General features: G+C 43.7%; 1 protein-coding gene across 6 annotated transcripts in view; it reads right to left on the bottom strand.

The window, feature by feature from the left end:
• The window catches only part of Hp1bp3 (heterochromatin protein 1 binding protein 3), a 30579-nt gene extending 10305 nt beyond the window's left edge, over positions 1-20274 (bottom strand). Inside the window, exons 1-8 of one of the 6 annotated variants that reach the window (XM_051172215.1) lie at positions 20138-20274; positions 15415-15609; positions 14940-15039; positions 13603-13756; positions 10258-10417; positions 6325-6468; positions 3426-3506; positions 1571-1725 (exon numbers count right to left, since the gene is read on the bottom strand). In XM_051172215.1, coding sequence (XP_051028172.1) covers positions 1571-1725; positions 3426-3506; positions 6325-6468; positions 10258-10417; positions 13603-13756; positions 14940-15039; positions 15415-15510 — 890 coding nt within the window. In that variant the 5' untranslated portion in view covers positions 15511-15609; positions 20138-20274. Of the gene's footprint in view, positions 1-1570; positions 1726-3425; positions 3507-6324; positions 6469-10257; positions 10418-13602; positions 13757-14939; positions 15040-15414; positions 15610-19583; positions 19654-20137 lie in introns of those variants that run through there. The other 5 variants (XM_051172217.1, XM_051172220.1, XM_051172216.1 and 2 more) reach the window with 5 other exon arrangements.
• Positions 20275-20632: the final 358 nt, after the last annotated feature.

Genomic DNA, 20632 nt, shown 5'->3' with positions numbered 1-20632 from the left:
TATAAGGATTCAAGCTCAGATCCCTAGATAGCATGTGAAAGCTAAGTGGGTATGGTGGTCCACCAGCATTTCCAACTCACAGGAGGAAAAACAAACCAAACCAACCAACCAACCAACCAACCAAACAAACAAAAAAACCTCGGGCTGGAGAGATGGCTCAGCAGTTAAGAGCACTGTCTGCTCTTCCAGAGGTCCTGAGTTCAGTTCTCAGCAACCACATGGTGGCTCTCAACCATCTATAATGTGATCTGATGCCCTCTTCTGGCCTGCAGGTGTACATGCAAGCATAATCTTAAAAAAGGGGGGGGGGGGGGGAACCAAACCAAAAAAAAAAAAAAATAAACAAACCTCTGAGGAAGCTGACTAGCTGCATTAGTCAAAGGGTGCAGTGGCACAATCAATCAAAATAGACATTCAAGGTCAACTTCAGGCCTCTGTAAGTGCGCATGCATCTGAACACACAAACACATGCCCCCGTACCTATCCCAAGTGCACATGCACATATGTGCTGAGTGTGGTGGCAGATACTGTGAGCCCATCTCTTGGGAGGTGGAAGCAACAGAAATAGCAGCTCAAGAAATTCTGTTACATAGTAAGTTTGTGGCCAGCCTGGACTACATGAGACCTTGTCTCAAAAATGAACAATAAAAGGAAAGAACTATAAGTGGCTCTCTATAACTGCAAATTCTGCAGGAATGGCTGAATCAGTACTAGATCAAAAACATTTGGTGGGGGAGCTATACCTATACTAAACACACACCTTTCCCTTACCACTATTTTATATATTATAAAACCTACTATGTAACAATTATATTAAGTATTTTAGGCAAGACTTAAAAGTATACAGGAGGACAGGATGAGTGTGGTATAGGCCTATAATACCAGCCACTTAGGCTGAGGCAGAGAATCACAAGTTTAAAAGGCTTGTCTAGGAAATTTAATGGAACAATGTCTCAAAATAAAGAGTAAAAAGAAGGCCAAGAACGGCTAAGTGGCAGAGGCTTATCTAGCATGCATGAGGACCTAGCTTCAGTTTTCAGTACTGTAAAGTAAACACACAGAAGCCAGGAAAAACTGTACTATTCAGAAGGGAGAGGCACAAAGACTGAGTTTGACAGCAGTCTAGGCTACACAGTGAGAGCCTATCTTTAAAACAATGGAAATTACACATGTACGTTTTAGCACTCAGACAGGATATATGGAAGCACATGCTTGAGCATTTGTAGGACTTTGGTATCAAGGAGGCTCCCAGCACCGAATCTTCCATAGGTAATGACTGGTGGTCATCTAGACTGTTAGGATCACATAAAAGTACGTAGTTTGGGTTTAAAAAACAAATAAAAGAACATTACCAACAAACATTGCTACACATGACATGAAAACATGGGGAATTAGGATATAAAAAAATAAAACTGTATAAGAAATTTTACACACACACACACATACACACACAAGAAATTTTACTTCTGGCTCATCCAAAAGAAATCCTTAAATATTTCATCTATGTCCTTTCACAAGAAGGGCTTAGGAACAGCATGTACTGCTTTAAAGTCAGGGCAACAGCTAATACCTGATGTCCACTCTAAGCTTAGGGTAGTACTGAGACACGTATTTCCTGATGAGACTGTAGGAAGCTTCTTTAGGTTCACAAAGTCGAGTAAAGGCCAATGGGAGAATATCTTCCAGTTTAACCTGTGGTTCTGGATCCAGTGCAGAGTCTTTCTTCTGCAACACAGCATCAAAATTACAATCACCGCAGAACCGACAGCTGTCAGCCCACATGCTACCCACAACTCCAGGGAGTTCCTGCACTCTGTCAAATCAATTGGCAAACAGAAAATTATACTTTCTCCCATATTCAAATAAATCAGAGCACAAGGTATACACTAGCAATTCTGTGAGATAATAATTTCAGATTCAAAGGAAAAAAAATACACAGAAATCTAAAGGAAGAGAGTCAAGTTATTTAAAGGTCTACTTTCATTCTACATTTTCAGTAACTGAATTAAGTACAGCAGCAGGAAGCACACCTTTTCAAATGCTATAAAGTTCTATTTTAAAAAGGAATGAACCTGCTGGGTGGTGGTGGCGCACCCCTTTAATCCCAACACTCAGGAGGCAGAGACAGAGATAGGCGGATGTCTGTGAGTTCGAGGCCAGGTAAGTCTAAAAAGCGAGTCCAAGATAGCCAAGGCTACACAGAGAAACCCTGTCTCCAAACAAAACAAACAAACAAAAAAATGGAATGAAGCTGTGCTTGGTGCCATATGCCTCAGTCCCAGCATTCTGAGGCAGAGGCAAGCAGTTATCTGTAAATTCAAGGCAGCCTAGTTTACATAGTGGATTCCAGGACAGCTAAGGATATGTAGAGAGACTTGTCTCAAAAATAAAAATTTAATTTTCAAAAGCATAAAAGGGCTGGAGAAATGGCTCAGTGGTTAAGAGCACTGTCTGCTCTTCTAGAGGTCCTGAGTTCAATTCCCAGCAACCACATGGTGGCTCACAACCATCTATAATGTGATATGATGCCCTCTTCTGGCCTACAGGTATTTACGCAGGCAGAGCACTGATATATAATAGTAAATTAATTTCTTTAAAAGGTCAGGCATGGTGGCGCACGCCTTTAATCCCAGCACTTGGGAGGCAGAGGCAGGTGGATTGTCGTGAGTTCAAGGACAGCTTGGTCTACAAAGTGAGTCCAGGACAGCCAGGGCTACACAGAGAAACTCTTGTCTCCAAAAACCAAAAAAACAAAAACAAAAATCAACAAAAAAAAAACAAAACGCATAAAAATTTCAGAGGTGTAAAGAATGATACAGATCATCATGGTTTTAATCACTGACACAGACAAAAATTTTTTCATTTTTGAATCTTTAGCCATATATTTTTTTTGAAGATTTATTTATTTATTTATTATTATGTATGCAGTGCTCCTGCAAGCCAGAAGAGGGCGCCATATCACATTATAGATGGTTATGAGCCACCATGTGGTTGCTGGGAATTGAACTCAGGATCTTTGGAAGAGCAGGCGGTGCTCTTATCCACTGAGCCATCTCTCCAGCCCTTTAGCCATATTTTTTAATCAATGAAACTGTTGTGGGTATTAGTACTTACAGAAATGAGAAGACAAAAGAGATCTGAGTACAGTTTGGGGTCTGGCGTGGGAAGAAATGTATTTATTTATCTCTGCTAGCTGAAAATATATTTCAAAAAATAATGTAATTCATACAGCTGTCTATAATTCAATATAAGGCATTTAAGACCACAGGGCTGGAGTGCTAAGGTTTGCAATCTGGCTATTCAAGAATCTGGGGAAATTGCTTACAACTTCTCTAGCCCTGAGCAGAAAGGTTGTACTTCAAACAGTGCTGCTCACACTCAATGCTCTATCTGCATTCAACACTCAAACTGTGATATAGACTTACCTTTCTGTTTTTGGATTTCTGAGGTGTTTTTCTTGATTTCTGGACCACGACAAAACTGCCAGATGCACCTTTTCCTTTTACCTAAAGTAAATGAAATCAATGTTATTCCAGCATTGAGTTAGTAACTTCACACTACAGGGTTAGAGAGCATGTGAACGCTAATGTGAAGCTCTGCTTAACTCTGGAAACCAAAGAACAATGGAGCTGAGGAGTCAAGACTCGAGATGGGACCAGACAGTTAACCCTGGACAACCCTGTCATTCAGGCTTATCTGATGATCAAACATTTCACAAAAAGGGGCTGGAGAGCCAGGTGCAGTGGTGCACGCCTTTAATACCAACACTTGGGTGGCAGAGGCAGGCTATCCAGGACCGTTACAATGAGAAACCCTGTCTTGAGAAACCTTAAAAAAAAGGGAGGGGGAGGGCCACCTGGAGAGATGGCACAGTGGTTAAGAGCAGTAACTGTTCTTCCAGAGGACCCATGTTTAATTCCCAGGACCTACATGGCAGCTTGTAACTGTCTGTAACACCTGTTCCAGGGATCTGACACTCTCATACATACAGGCAAAACAGCAATGCATATAAGATATAAATAAGTACATTTTAAAAACATTTTCACAAAAATTAACTATATTAATCACATAAAAAAAGTAATCTCAGCCAGGCATGGTAGCACAGGCCTTTAATCCCAGCACTCGGGAGGCAGAGGCAGGCGGATTGATGTGAGTTCTAGGCCAACCTGGTCTACAAAGCAAGTCCAGGACATCCAAGGCTACATAGAGAAACTCTGTCTCAAAAAAATAAAAATCTCCACATAGTAAGAATCATTTTATTCACTGATAGACCAATAAGTACCCAACACAAAGAATACACTTAGTGTATGTTTGTAACCGCCATTGCTACTTTGTGGGTTGTCTTCTTCCACTCTCTCTACCCCCTTTCAACTCCCTTACACTAGATAAAAGAAAAAACAAAATAGAGAGGAAATGTTAGCGCAGGTCCTGCTGGTTAGGCGCATTGAGCACCTTGGGGCAAGCTTCATCTTTTTGTTTCTTCTTTGTATTGGACTACTTAACAAACCATGACAAACAGCAACCAACCCTCACCCCCTTCAGGGCCCCTCTATAAAGTCCCCAGAATTCTAAACATCACACAATTGCAGAAATGTCTGCAGCTGGCAAAATCATGCTAGAGCACGAGACAAAACAGTCAGCCGCTGCAAAGCAGCCTCACATCCCTACACTTGGGATTAAAACAAAGACATGTTCTTATAATATTTCTGTGGAGTTTTGTTTGGTTTTTGGTTTTTCAAGACAGGGTTTCTCTGTGTAGCCTTAGCTGTCCTGGACTTGCTTTGTAGATCAGGCTGGCCTTGAACTCATAGCGATGCGCCTGCCTCCGCCTCCCGAGTGCTGTGTTTAAAAGCGTGCGCCACCATGGCCAGCTCTTTTCCTGTGTTTTTTAAAGAAACCAAATTTCCAAAATTCTCACTACATATAACTGTAGAATTAACTACTCCCTGACAGTTTCTAAACAGAGTTGAGTTGTCTGACCACCACAGAGCCTAAACCTATTGTACTCTGAAGAACAGTAGCAAAGAACCCTAGCAGCTCTGGAAATGTAATAAACTAAGTCCTAAGACTAGTTTTTTGGGATCTTGGTTATTTTCCTCACTGTGGACTTGATGAGATAAAGCCATTTTTGCCTGTCATGACTGTCATAATTTTTTTCCCCAGGCCAAGATGACCAGGACCTTGTGAGTACTCAGTCAAGAGTTTTAGCTAGAGCCAGGCGTGGTGGCACAGGCCTTTAATCCCAACACTCGTGAGGCAGAGGCAGGTGGATTGCTGTGAATTCCAGGCCAGCCTGGTCTACAAAGTGAATCTAGGACGGCCAAGGCTACACAGAGAAAAAGCCAGTCTTGAAAAGCTGGAGCTTTAGGTGGAGCAGCAAGGTCCATTCTAAGCTGTTCCAGCAATACTTTGAAGAACTAAGCAAAGTAGAACCGATCAGGCCAGAGAGACAGGTCTTTGGGCATAACTGTGATAGACAATCTGAGGCTAGTTCAATTCAGGCTTTATCTGATGCTCTTTAACTCTTTAGGTGTTAATAGTTTATATAATGATCAATTAAGGTGAATTTACCTACAACCCTTTTTCTTTTGGGGGGTGGGGTTCAAGACAGGGTTTCTCTGTATGATAGACCTGGCTATCCTGGACTCACTTTGTACACCAGGCTGGTTTCTAACTCACAGAGATCTACCTGCCCCTGCCTCTCAAGTGCTGCGATTACCATGCCCAACTCTACAAGCCAATTTTTAAGCAACCAGTTGAGTTACATAAATGAAAATTTAAAGCTAACAAAACTAAAACAAAAGCCCCATTGTCTTCTGATAAAGCAGTAATAATATTCTTTAATCTTGTAATAATTTTCAGAGCTATGTAATTCCAAGAATAAGCTAGTCACCAAAGATATAATCAACAGTACAACAGGCAGAGAAAAATCATACCTTTTTACTGTTTCTATTAAGAATGACCTACAAGCCACACATGGTGGTAAATGCCTTTGATCCCAGCACCCAGGGAGGCAGAGGCAGGAGGATCACTTGAGTTCAAGGCCAGCCTAGTCTACAAAGCAAATCCAGGACAACCAAGGCTACACAGAAAAACCTTGTCTAAAAAAAAAAAAAAAAAAAAAAAAAAACAACAACAACAACAAAAACCAACCAAACAAACAAAAACGGTGATCTACAAAGGCAACTGCCATCAGGGCTCTAAGACCTGGCCTCACATAGTAAGACTAGGCCAAGCTGAATTATTTCAAAATCATACAGCTAGAAACGGACTTAGCATAGCCGATACATGGGGTAACCTCATTTTCTACAGTGGTGTAATTACCTGTTTGATGACCCCTCTGTTTAACTCTCTCTTCAGTGCTTGTTTAAGGAGATAGCCCCTTCTCTCCAGATCCAGAGAAGGGTATTTATGCATGATGTACTTGCGAATAGCAACCACTGACGCGCCGCTCTTCTGGAAGCATGCCTGCAAGATTTTCAGACCACACGTGCAACACTAGTTATCTCTGTTGGAGACTGAATCATTTTCTAAGTAAGTGTTTTTAGAAGTGAACTTAGTGGCAAAGTGGTAGGGAAGAGTGAACAGTGCTTCTGCCAGCTCAACTTAAGCTTGTAAAGCTGTGGAGAAGTAACATTAACAACCATTTTTGCAACAAATTTAATTTTTTAAAATCACATACCTATAATCTCACTACTCAGGAGTCAGAGGGAGGTGCATCTCTGCAAGTTCAAGGCCTGTCTGGGTTATGGAGTGAGGCCCTGCCTTTAAAACAAACAAACACACACAAACAGAAGGGGCTGGAGAGATGGCTCAGAGGTTAAGAACACTGACTGCTCCTCCAGAGGTCCTGAGTTCAATTCCCAGTAACCACATAGTAGCTCACAGCCGTCTATACTGTAATCTGATGCCCTCTTCTGGCCTGCAAGTGTACATGAAGGCAGAGCAATGTATACGTAATAATAAGTAAATAAAATCTTTGTAAAAATCTTAAAAAACAAAACCCCAAGCTGGGCATGGTGGCACACACCTTTAATCCCAGCACTCGGGAGGCAGAGGCAGGTGGGTCGCTGTGAGTTCGAGGCAGCCTGGTCTACAAAGCGAGTCCAGGACAGCCAAGGTAACAGAGAAACCCTCTCTCGAAAAACCAAAAAAAAAAAAAAAAAAAAAAAAAAAAAAACAACAACAAAAAAAAAACAAAAAAACTTCTTTCAAATGTTGTATCTGCTATGTAGCAGATCATCAATTTCTGCAGTGCCATTTTCTATGAATTCAACATTGACAACTTTTTCCCTCTCACTAGGTGACCATTTCTCAACTCACATACACACATCTGTTTTAGGCGGTGTCACGAATACAACCTAGGGCTTTGAATACCATAGGTAAGTGCTTTACCACTATGCTACATGCCTAGTCCTGTATTTCAAATAAATAACCCATGTTTCATCCTTCAAAGAAAAAAGGTGGATGGACCAGAAAAACTTTACCACAAAAGAGGCTGCATCACTACAAATGACCTAGATTTGGGTCTCTCTGAATTGCTAGCAATCTATGATTAGTTTATTTCCAATCGTGTTATTAAATCTTTGTAGTCCTAGGGATCAAAGTCACGGCTTCACGCTCACTAGGCAAGTATTCTATGAAGAAAGCTATACTCTAGATCAATATTACTAGCCTTATGTTAAAAAAAAAAAAAAAAGGAAGAAGAAAGGAAAACAGAAGGGCTTTCCAATGTTGACCTCTTGTTCTTCCCACTGACAGTTCTGGAGATATCAGGATCCTATGTGATGAAAGATGTGTGTGTGTGTTTGTTTCTCTCTGAGGCACGTCCTTATCATTCAGAGCCCAGGATGGCACTAAACTTACTATGTAGCCAACTCTGGCCTTGAATTCCTAGATACTGTCTCTTCCAAGGGCCAGGATCACAGGTGTATGTCACCACAACCAGCCAGAAAACTGTCAGTGGTTTGGAATAATAATTTCTACTTAGAGGCAGGTGGATCACTGTGAGTTCGAGACCAGCCTGATCTACAAAGCAGGTCCAGGACAGCCAAGGCTACACAGAGAAACCCTGTCTCGAAAAACAAACAAATAATTTCTTCTACTTAATGGAATGCAAGTATGCTATATAATTAACAAAACGTTATGTAGCATAAAGTATATTAATTAAGTGTATAAAAATGTCAAATGCAGGACAAATTTTATCACTCATTCCTTTTATTCTTTTCTTTTTTTTTTTTTTTTGTCAGTCACTCATTTTTGGCTTCACTATTTTATTTTTGTTTTGTTTTTTGAGACAGGGTTTCTCTGTGTAGCCTTAGCTATCCTGGACTCCCCTTGTAGACCAGGCTAGCCTTGAACTCACAGTGATCCACCTGCCTCTACCTCCTAGTGCTGGGATTAAAGGTGTGTGCCACCACACCTGGCTTGGCTTCACTATTTTAAAAGTTTAATCCTTTCATGCTCACTACAACATTGTTTGTTCAAACCTAGACTGAGTGATCAGTTTTTTTCCCCAAGACAGTTTCCTTTAAAACAGGCTGGCTGCCCTGGAACTCACTATGTAGACCAGACTGGCCTTGAACTCAGAGAGCTGCCTGCCTTTGCCTCCTAAGTGTTAGGATTAAAGGTGTGTGCTACCACCTCTCTGCATGTCAAATTCTTAAGAAAGAGGCCATGTAAAGAATAGAGATCTTAGCCGGGCGGTGGTGGCGCATGCCTTTAACCCCAACACTCTGGAGGGATCTCTGTGAGTTTGAGGCCAGCCTGGTCTACTAAGTGAGTCCAGGACAGCCAAGGCTATATTGAGAAACCCTGTCTCGAAAAACAAAAACAAAACAGAAGAATAGAGATCTATGGTGCTGGAAAGCTGGATCAACAGGGTCTTGGAGAGTCCAGTACCAACACAGTAGCTTAAAACTACCTGTAACTCCAATTCCAGGGTGTCCAATGCCCTTGTCAGATATTCAAGTGCTCTTGAACACATACAATGCAATAAACTTGTGTGTGCGTACGTGCACGCGCACGCACACCCACACACACACATACATACATAGAAACAAAACTAAATCTTTTTTTTTTTTTTTTAAATACAAAGAAGAGGGGGTAGAGGAAGGATTTAGGCTTAACATGTACAAGTCTTGATGTTTGGTCCCCAGTAGTGAGAATGCTGGGGAGATTTATATAATAAAGGGAGTATAAGATTATATTTTCTTCTAGTGCTTGTCATACAGCAAAACCCTGTACTTTTGCAGAATCACAAGTTCAAAGTCATCCTTGACTATCATGAAATCTATCCTAACTCCCCAAAATATGTGAGAGCCATATAGCTAATGAAAGCCAATGAATTACACTCAAGTCATAATGCTATATAAGAAGACTAATTTTTGTAATACTTTGAAATATTACAGCTGGGATTACAGCCATAAACCAGTTGATATGGAGCTGGGAATGGAACCCAGGAACAAAGTAGTAGTATTAAGTTTCTTATTTTAGGTATAAAAAGTGCTACATACAAGAGGCTCAGCTGTACAAACAAGAGTGTTTTGTGTGTGTGTGTGTGTGTGTGTGTGTGTGTGTGTGTGTGTGTGTGTGTGTTGAGACAGGGTCACTGTCACTGTGTTGCCTTGGCTGTCCTGGACTCACTTTGTAGACCAGGCCGGCCTCGAACTCACAGAGATCCACCTGCCTCTGGCTCCCAAGTGCTGTGATTAAAGGCATGCACCACCACGCCCGGCCCAAGAGAGTAATTTTAATAAAAATTCTCCTTGTTTCCTAGTGATTTTATTATATATGTGCATATGCGTGTATGTGATGTGTAGAGTACCTGCAGAGGGCAATTGCTCCTTGGAGCTGGGATTACAGACAGTCATAAACCAGTTGATATGGAGCTGGGAATGGAACCCAGGTCCTCTGTAAGAACAGCAACTGCTATTAACTGCTGACCCATCTCTCTGGTCCCTTAATATGAATTTTAAAAAACAAATGGCAGGAGGATCTCTGGCCAGCCAGGTCTACAGAGCAAGTTCCAGGACATCCAGGGTTACACAGAGAAACCCTGTCTCGGGAGTATGGGTGTGAGTGTGGGGGTGCTCATCAAATGTAATTATAGTAGAAAAACATGTCCCTCGTGTAATGAATCTCCTTTAAGAAGCAAGGCAGGGTTTCTAATGTCTGGACAAAATAATCTGTTTTTAAATAAGGAAAAGATGAAGAAGGTAAACCTGCGTGAGTTGAATGCTTGAAATAACAACTTGCCTTAATGGCCTCAGTTAGGATTGCATCCATCTTGGGCCGTGGGGAGGAAGCCATCGGTGTTTGTTTCTGGGCCCTGGCTAGCTGGCTGGCAGAAAGAGTAGCCCAGGAAGGTATCGTTTTTTTCACTTTCTTCTCCTTTTCCTTAGACTGATCTTTCTCACTTAAAAACAAAGAGTTTTTGTTATGCAAGATAAGCTCTTCAGAAAGAGGCACAGGCAACATTTTGTATTCAAGGATTTCACACACTTGTATTCTACACAGGAAGACTATATGTATTTTTTGAGGAAAGCAGCATGTACTGAACATGTGCAACTTTCTTTCCTATTACTAGTCACTAAGTAACACAGCACAGCAACTGTACAAGGTGCTCCCATGGTATTAGGTAATAGAAGTTAACAGATACTTTCAAATATACAGGAGGATATACCTAACTTACATGTTACACTAAACCAACTTACAGAAAGGACATGAGCACCTACACATTTTGGTACTGTAGGGGTCCTATAACCAACGGACCCCTAACACCAAAAGACAATCACATAAACAAAAAAAGAAAAAGCTACAGAAAGAGAGAGCCAGGTGTGGAGGCTATAATCCTAGCACTCAGGAAGCACAGTATCCCAAGGTTCAAGGCCGGCCTCAGCTAAATAGCAAGTTCCAGGACAGCCACAGCAGCAAAATGAAACCTTGTCTTGAGGGAAAAAGTTGTAATTTATTTACACTGAAGTGATATATAAATAAGCAAAATTTGCACCGGAGAGGTGGCCCAACAGTTAAAAAGGACTGGCTATTCTTCTAGAGGACCTGGGTTCAATTCCTAGCACTCACATGATAGCTCACAACTGTCTTTAACTCCTGTTCCAGAGGCTCTGATACCCTCACACCAATACACATAAATAATATTAAAATAAAAATTATTAACAACAACAACAACAAAAAACAAGGGGGCTTTAGAGATGGCTCAGAGGTTAAGAGCACTGGCTGCTCTTCCAAAGATCCTGAATTCAATTCCCAGCAACCACATGGTGGCTCACAACCATCTACAATGAGATCTGGTGTCCCTTTCTGGCAGGCAGGCACACTGCATTATACACAATAAATAAATCTTAAAAAAAAAAAAAAAAAAAGAAGAAGAAGAAGCAGCAGCAGCAAAAATTTAGAAGATACAACATTTAAAAGCTTCCTGCTGCTATAAGTGAATCCAGAAGTTCCTCTTAGATATGAGCTAGATAGATGTTTCTCTTAGGCACAGGAAAGCGCAATCACATTAACTGTCACTAATAACCAAGTAAACATTCTGGCTGGAAAGACAGCTCAGTGATAAGAGCACCAGATGCTCTTCCAGAAAAACTGGGTTTGATTCTAGCACCTATAAACTGGCTCACAGCAATCCTTTCCCAAAGGGATCGAACATCTTCTTCTGGATTCCATGGCATCAACCGTGAGCATGCACAAGCAAGCAGGCAAAATACCCATATGTATTAAAAAAAAAAAAAAAAAAAAAAAAAAAAAAAAAAAAAAAAAAGTACTAAAGATCAGTAAACACCACAACAGATGTAATAGGACATGGGAAAAGTACTTAAAGTCCCAAGTATATGTTTTTAGCATGTGATGTCTCAATCACCTTAACAGTAAAACATCAACTACCTTCAAGGTAAAGAATAAAAAAGGTGGCACACAGCCGGGCATGGTGGCACACACCTTTAATCCCAGCACTCAGGAGGCAGAGGCAGGCGGATCGCTGTTGAGTTCGAGGCCAGCCTGGTCTACAAAGTGAGTCCAGGATGGCCAAGGCTACACAGAGAAACCCTGTCTCAAAAAACAAACAAACAAACAAACAAAACAAAACAAAAAAGGTGGCACACACCTTTAATCATAGCACTTGGGAAACAGAGACAGGAAGATGTCTGAGTTTAAGAACAGCCTACTCTACAGAGCAAGTTCCAGACAGCCAGGGCTACACAAAAAACCCTGTCTAAAATAAAATAATAAAATAAAATAAAACGGGCTGGCTCCACAAGTAAGAGCACTGGCTGCTCTTTCAGAGGTCCTGAGTTCAATTCCCAGTAACCACATAGTGGCTCACAACCATCTATACAGGGATCTGATGCCTTCTTCTGGCCTGCAGGCATACATGCAGATAAGATAAAATAATAAGATAAAACAAAGAATAAAAAATTTTAAACTAGAGATGATGTAAAATTTATTTTAAGTAGTTAACAGTAAGACTCTCAAGCCGAGCGGTGGTGGCACACGCCTTTAATCCCATCAACTCGGGAGGCAGAGGCAGGCAGATCACTGTGAGTTCGAGGCCAGAGTGGTCTACAAAGTGAGTCCAGGACAGCCAAGGCTACACAGAGAGACCCTGTCTTAAAAAAAAAAAAAAAAAGAATAGGGATAAAGTCAGGTGTAGTAGTGCACACCTTTAATCCCAGCACTCGGGAGGTAGAGGCAGGTATATCTCTGTGAGTTTGAGGCCAGCCTGGTCTACAAAGCAAGACCAGAGAAACCCTGTCTCAGAACCCACCTCCCCCCCCCCCCAAAAAAAGAAAAAAAGAACGGAGGTAAAAGATTTTCTGAATAAAACATGGGAAAGATGTAACTATTACTACTCTATTTAAAAAGAAAGTATGTGTTTGTGCACATGTGATGTGGGCGCTCACAGAGACCAAGGTCAATGTTGGCTGTCTTCCTCAATTGCTCTCCACCTTTTTCTTTGTAAATAAAAGCCAGGCATGGTGGCAAGTCCCTGTAAGTCAGCACTCAGCACAGGCATGAGGGGTGCTACTGCCAACCTACATAGTGAGACCTGATAAAAACGTCTGTCCCCTTCTCGCCCAAGATAAAAACAAAACAACTTAAGACAACTACCACCTTTGTACACAGATACAAACCACCAAGCAGAAATCTCACCTGCAGAGCTCAGTCATCAGACACAGAGCTTATGTAGTTCCTGAAATGATGCAATTAAGTATTCTAACAAGGACACAAAAGGCACAGAGGAACAAATGAAGTGTCTTTCAAGTCAGGCTTTTGTAGTTACTTATCAGTTCTTACTGAGATTAAAAGCAGGAAAAAAAAAAGTAGCAAATGTTCCTCGTGGGCGCACACATACACAAAGATACACAAAAGCAAACAGGAAACGCTTACTCAAACGACTATCCTACCAACCACTACAAATTCTAACCAGCATACATGTGCATAGTAAAACTTTTCAAATAGTTATTTTAGCAAGTAAACCCAAACGGTGAATACCTAGCATAAGCACATGATCTGGGGCATTCACATGACCTGCCCTGCAGTCTTCCCACACAGTCTTCAGCTAGCAAGAAGCAAAGGCCTTACTCTTTTTTTGTTTCCTCAGCAGACTTCATTTCTTCCTTCTCTTCACTTTCAGGCTCTCCCTTGGGCTGCTCGGCCTCACTAGATGTAGCAGGAGGAGTCTCAGTTTCTTGTTCTTCTACAGTAGAGATAGATTCCTCTGAGCTTCCATCTGGTTCTAAAAAATAAGGTGAGCAAAGAAGATACATCAGACCCTTCCACCCCACCTCATAGTCAATAAAAGTCAAAGAAATGTTACTTAACAGACCTACCAACTGTTTAAAAAAAAAAAGAGTTCAGGTCACACTTGTCTGCACAGCAACTTCCTGATCTTGCTGTATCAAGCTCAAATTCTGTCTCAAGAAAGATTAAAAAACAGAGCCGGGCGTGGTGGCGCACGCCTTTAATCCCAGCACTCGGGAGGCAGAGGCAGGCGGATCGCTGTGAGTTCGAGGCCAGCCTGGTCTACAAAGTGAGTCCAGGATGGCCAAGGCTACACAGAGAAACCCTGTCTCGAAAAACAAAAAACAAACAACAAAAAAAAAGATTAATAATAACAACAATAAAAACAATAATAATAATAATAACAATAATAATAATAACAATAATAATAATAATAATAATAATAATAATAATAATACAGTTCTTTGTCTGCACGTACACCTGCAGGCCAGAAGAGGGAGTCAGATACATTATAGATTGAGCCACCTTGTGGTTGCTGGGAATTGAACTCAGGATCTTTGGAGGAGCAGTCAGTGCTCTTAACCTCTGAGCCATCTCTCCAGGCCAAGAAAAAAAGTTTTACAGAAAGTAAAACCTAAAATTTGGGTATAATTTCTGGAAATAAATGATTTCTTACGAGTGAGCCAAGAATGTAAGAAGTATTTTGTGGGGGTTTGGGATATAGCATCATGCTACAGCCCTGATCAGCCTCAGATTCAAAGCAACCTTTTAGCCTTCATAGTCTCATGCATCATTCTGCCACACAGCCTGTAAACTGACACTATGAGGGATGCAGCAGTCGTCACCTCACCTGCCCACATTACTTTTTAAACTCCAACCCTCATGCTCCCTAGTACCTTAGGCATGAATGCCCAAATTGGGTATAGTGCTTAAGGATTTTGAGTAAAAATCCAGTCTCAAAGAAAAACCCGACAGTCCACACCTTTAATCCCAGCACTCGAGAGGCAAGGCAGGTGGATCTCTGTGAGTTTGAGGACAGCCTGGTCTACAAAGTGAGTCCAGGATAGCCAAGTATACACAGAGAAACCGTGTCTCAAAAAACAAAGAATCAAAGAGATTTATGGAATACTTCAAATTGAAGCATTTTGTCTTTTTAAGTTGTGGTCGTTTTACCTTACCTGGCTTTTCTTCCTCCCCTTCAGCAAGCTTGCTTTTGGGCGGAGTTTCCCGGGTAGAATTCACAGCTCGACGTATTGGCATGGTGCTATCTTCTGCCTTCTAAGAAAACAGATGCCCATAATCACACAGGCATAGAGAGTTCTCTCCTGTCTCTCTCAAGGGACCTAACTGGGTGTCAAAGATGTAGGAGAATTGAAGTCAACTCCAGGATCTAACGCACATTACTTTTAACAAGTTTTTTTTTTTTTTTTTTTTAAGTGAAACATGATTTTCAAGATATTGAAAATATTTTAGATAGAACTTCAAATGAAACAGTTACAGGTAATTTGGAATTGATTTAGAAGGTTGAAAGTTTTCTAAGGAATTTGAGGGGAAGGGAGAGATGAAAAGAACTTTGTATCTATGAAGAACCCAGCAGAGCTTGAAGTCAGAGGTTGATCCAAAAGTGAGCTTCAAGAATGCATCAGCCCCTACCTCACCTAACTTGTCCGAGTGGATCAGCTGAGCTCCTACTATAAGTGGGAGTGTCCTAGGATGGACGAGTTCACCTTGAGACATATCAGTTGCCATTTAAAATAATTCCTAGGCCTGAATACTGGCCAAACTCTGAAGCCTCTGCTGTTAATCACAGGGTTTTTCCTAATGGCTTCAGTGTGGTGAAGAGTCAACCTAAAGCACAGAAAAGACTTGGTGTGAACATCAACAGAAACAAAACTAAACTAAACATCTAAATTCAGTATTTCAAAAGGAATTAACATAACTATAAAACTTTAAGTTACAGATGACGGGGCTGGAGAAATGGCTTAGAGAATAAGAGCACTGGCTGCTCTTCCAGTAGTCCTGAGTTCAATTCCCAGCAACCACAGGGTGGCTCACAACCATCTGTAATGAGATCTGGTGCCCTCTTCTGGCCTGCAGGTGTACATGCAGGCAGAATAGGATATACATACACAGTAAATAAATCTTTAAAAAAAGAAAAAAGTTACAGATGACTTAGTTACTACTAAAAAAGACATTATCCACATTTTAACATATTAACAATGTAAAGCAAAACTAAGATGAACGCAGAAGCCACAGCAGCTTTGCAATTTCCCCAGGAATAAAGTCCAGCAAGGACAAGGATGGACTGAGGAACCTGACTCCAACCCTCTTGCCATCCTCTGGCATTCAGGAAGGAGACTGGAGGCAGGTCTAGCCATCAATTTACTAGATGATTTTTGTTATCATTCATATGGGGTCAAGAAAATTAACTGTATCTCAGTTAGGAAAGGTTTTTTGTTTTTTCCCTCATTAAAGGGAAAGCCTAAGGACAAAACTACCACTAAGGAGGGGCTGAAGAAACAGCTCAGCATTTAAGAGCTGACTGCTCTTCCACAAGTTCAAGTCCCAGCACCTGCATGGCAACTCAGAACTGTCTGTTACACCAAGATCTGACACACAGACATACATTCAGGCAAACTACCAATGCACATAAAATAAAAATAATAAACTTAAAAAATAAACCGAACTACCACTGAACACTTAACATTGAAGAATCTCCATAGCCAGAGAGATTAGTTTAGGTCACCAACCCTAAGTAAACACCCAGGACCTTGTCCTAGTGTGACCTAAGCAAATGCATATAGAAGAAAAGAGCATAATCACGTATCTACAGATAAGGCGGTATGGTGGCACGTGCCAGGTCCTAGAACCTGATCGGGAAGCTGAGGCAGGATCCATTCTCAATTCTGAGCTTTATGATGAGAGTTTTAACAAGTGAACAAACAAACAAATCACAAATAAACCTCATGTAGTCACCAGAATCTACTTGGTCATCAACATTCCTGTGTCCTTGAAAAGAAAAGAAACAAACAAATAGTATTCTGGGATGCTGGGGAAGATGGTTCAACAGGCAGTGTCATGTAAGCATGAGGCCTTTAGTTCAGATTCCTAACATGTATGTAAAAGCTGCATGTGGTGGTACCCATCTACCTCCTCAGCACTGAGACGGCAATACAGGCAGATCCCCAAAGCTCAACAGCCAGTGTAGCTAAAATGACTCAGTGTGAGATGTTCAGGTTCAGAGAGACTGTCCAAAATATAAGAAGACCCCTGTCTGTAACCTCTGGCCTCCACATGTACACATAGGTGCACACAAATCTAAACTCTAAGCTATTTTTTGTTTTGTTTTGTTTTTGTTTTTTCAGACAGGGTTTCTCTGTGTAGCCTGGGCTGTCCTGGACTTGCTTTGTAGACCAGGCTGGCCTCGAACTCACAGCAATCCACCTGCATCTGCTCCTGAGTGTTGGGATTAAAGGTATGTGCCACCACGGCCCAGAAAAATTTTAAAACCTAAAGCAGAATGCTTTCTGGTTAGAGAAAATCTTCTGGAAATATAGTTGGCAATTCCATACTTCATCAGTTGCAAAGGCAGCTGAAAGAATGCAAGCGAGAACAAGGCGTTCAACTGTAACAGCAGCACTGTGACTGGCTGGGACGACCAGGAGTGCACTATCAGCCTGAGCTCCACCTCAGCACACGCATGGTGGTGAGCACATGCTCCACACTTTCCACCCCAAATAAATCCCTGCAATTAAAAAAGTGATAAAATACCTATAGTTGGGAGGCAGAGGCAAGTAGATCTTTGTGAGTTCAAGGACAGCCTAGTTTACACAGGGAGTCCAGGACAATCAAGGGTACACAGAGAAGCCCTGTCTCGAAACAACAAAAAACGAATAAATAAATAATTAAATAAACAAATAACCCCACCTATAATTATTTGGGGGAATATTTGAAAACACCTGCCTGAGCTCTTGGTTTCTTTATTAAAGACCATAGAAGGCTAACCCTTACTTTTGTCCTTCCATAATAGGCTAGTGATTTGGTTGGTTCTTTTTGAGACTGGGTTCCTCTGTGTAGCCTTGGCTGTCCTGGAGGAGGCTGGCCTTGAACTCACAGAGATCCACCTCTGCCTCCTGAGTGCTGGGATTAAAGGCATGAGCCACTATGTCCAACTTAAAATCACTTTTCTTTAACAGCTAAGAGACCAGGCCAGCCTGGTCTACAAAGCAAGTCCAGAATAGCCATGGCTAAGACCCACAGAGAGACCCTGTTTTTTTTTGGGGGGGGGGGGAGAGAAATAAAGAAAAGGAAAAAGAAAAACAAGTTCTCCTGTGATTTTTTTTAGGTTCTTTTTTTTTTTTCTTTGAATGCTGGAATAGCAACACGACTTACTTTTGTCCAGGAAATGCCTAAGTTATTTTATTATAGACAATAGGGAATTACAGAAGTAGAAAGCCCAACTTAATTCCATGGTTGTAGTTTATTTCATTAGAAAGAGCAGCAAGACGCCTGGTGGTGATGCACACCTTTACTCCCAGCACTCAGGAGGCAGAGGCAGGCGGATCTCTGTGAGTTCGAGGCCAGTCTGGTCTACAAAGAGAGTCCAGGACAGCCAGGGCTACACAGAGAAACCCTGTCTTGAAAGACCCCCCCCCCCAAAAAAAGAAAGAGCAGCAGGTCTGGGCTGCATCATATATTTCAAACTACTGCTAACCTTTAGAATCTGCGATTTTAGGAAAGGCACCAGCATTTTATATGTTACCATAAACTCCATGTAATACGCACTTTCTGGTGTCACCAATACCTCAAACAGCTCCCAGTCTGAGCTTTCTCACTGCACTCAAAGCACATGACTGCTGGCAACTTTCCCTCCTCACTGATCAGCAGGTACTAATGTCTATCATGGCAGGACACAGAAGCTGACAATACATGGCTGCACACGCTGGAGGGAAGACTTGCATTGACTTAGGTTTCAATAACTTCCTAGTCAACTTTCAATCGTCCATCTCCCAAGTTAAGTTTAAAAAGTAGGGCCAAAAACCCAGTGTGAACTGAGGTGACAGTTCACATTACTACCCCAAGCACTCAGAACTCTGGAGGCTGAAACATGGGCTCTGTACAGGGAGAACACCTCAAGATCTGAGGTCTGCTTTGAACAGTTAATTACTCTGAAACTGAAAGATGCACGGCGTTTATTAAAAAGCTTGTGGCTGTTTTACGCCTATGCTGATTAAGAAAAAAAGTTGTTTTGTTTTTTTTTAATCGCTTCTAGGCCTTTCGGCTAAGAGCAAGTGCAGAATAGAATGGCTCTCTCTAGCCACGTTTCATGTCACTCTAAGATGCTTGAGTCTAGTAAGACTCGGGCTCCAAAACCAGTGGACAGTCGGGGAAGCGCAGAAAGCAACCGGGGCGCGGGAGAGGGGGTGACCAGCACTTCACGCTGTGCGGGAGGGTTTCAGCTTCAAGGTCGTTTAAGTAGGGCTGGTTAAGTCTCATCAGCTCCGGCCTGGGGGTAAGACGGTTGACAATGACAACCCTATCTGCGCCAGCCTAGGGAGCGCCGCTGAGGCTGGAGGCGGTCTGGGCGCGCGGGAAGACGGAAGCCCAAGGCCGTCAGGACAGCGGCGGCGGCAGCAGCGAAGCGACAGCGCCCACAGTGAGCATCGCCCGGAGCAGCAGCGAAGACAAAGGCGCGAGTGGCCGCGCGACAGAGGAAGCGCAGAACGGACGGCGCGGGGCTGCTGAGGGCGACGGCAAAGAGGCTCGGCGCAGAGACCTCTCCGCGCTCCGATCCCCGCGGGCCCTTAGCTCCGCACACTCACCACTCGGAGCTCCGTAATGGCGGCGACGGCGGCGGCAGGGGCGGAGAGAACCTGGGGGGGGCGGGCCCGCCGCAGCCAGTACCTACCGCCGGCATCTTTCGAACCGGCTTGAAGACCGTTCAGAGTAGGCTGCGGAGAGGGCGCGGCGGAAGTCGGGCCACGGGCCTCAGAGCATGCGCGAGCCCGCAGCCAATAGGGCGCTACGCAGGACGCCGGAGCATGCGCCCTGGGAGGCGGGGCGGGGGGAAGGGGGTACGACCAGGGAAGAGCTGCCCCTCCTCCCCAAATCCAAACAAAACAAGGGCGGGAGCGCGCGCCGCAGGGCCCGCGAGGCCTGCGCGGCAGGGGCCGGGGCCAGGTGGCAGGCGCGACGCGAGAGGGCGCAGCGGCCGCGGAGGGCGGACAAAAGGCGCCGGCTCTCGGGCCCCGTGCCCCGCCCCCTGCGCCCGGGCAGCGGCGTCAGCACCCAGGCCGGCGGCCTCAGCCACTCGCGCCCGGGTCCCGCGCCCACTCCCCGCGCCCACTCCCCGCGCGCCAGGTCCGTCCCGCGTTACCTCTGAGCTCCGGCGACCCGGCGCCCGCGTCCTGTACCGCCTTTCAGCGTTGCCGCCGACCGCCGATCGCCGACTCCGACACCGCTGTCCTCCAGGCCGGGCACCGAGCTCTGCCGCCCCGCCCCCCTGCCCGCGGCCTCGCGCGCGCGCGCGCCCCCGCGCCGGTCCCGCCCCCCGCGCGCTCCCTCGACGTGGGTCCCGGGCGGGCGCGCGGGGGCGCGACACGGCGGTCGTGGAAAGAGGGCGGCGCCGGGCAGAACGCTGCTGGGAGCTTCCTGCCTGCGTCCCGCGCGCTTGGCGCGGTCTCTGTCGCAGATCCCCGGGTCCTTCGTGTTTGAGGTTCCAGCCTCCCTTCAGCCGGGGAAGATGGTGCTAGACTACACACCGGCCACTTCCTGAGACCACACGGTATCGGCAGTGTAGTGGCCGGTCCTGGGTCACTACAAGGACTGGAAGATGCATTTCTCCATTGCTAGCCAGTCCGTCTGAGCATTG

The sequence above is a fragment of the Acomys russatus genome, chromosome 29 (assembly GCF_903995435.1).
Source record: "Acomys russatus chromosome 29, mAcoRus1.1, whole genome shotgun sequence".
NCBI lineage: Eukaryota > Metazoa > Chordata > Mammalia > Rodentia > Muridae > Acomys > Acomys russatus.
Note: the sequence above shows the minus strand (reverse complement) of the source record. Positions and strands in the feature narration are given on the sequence as shown.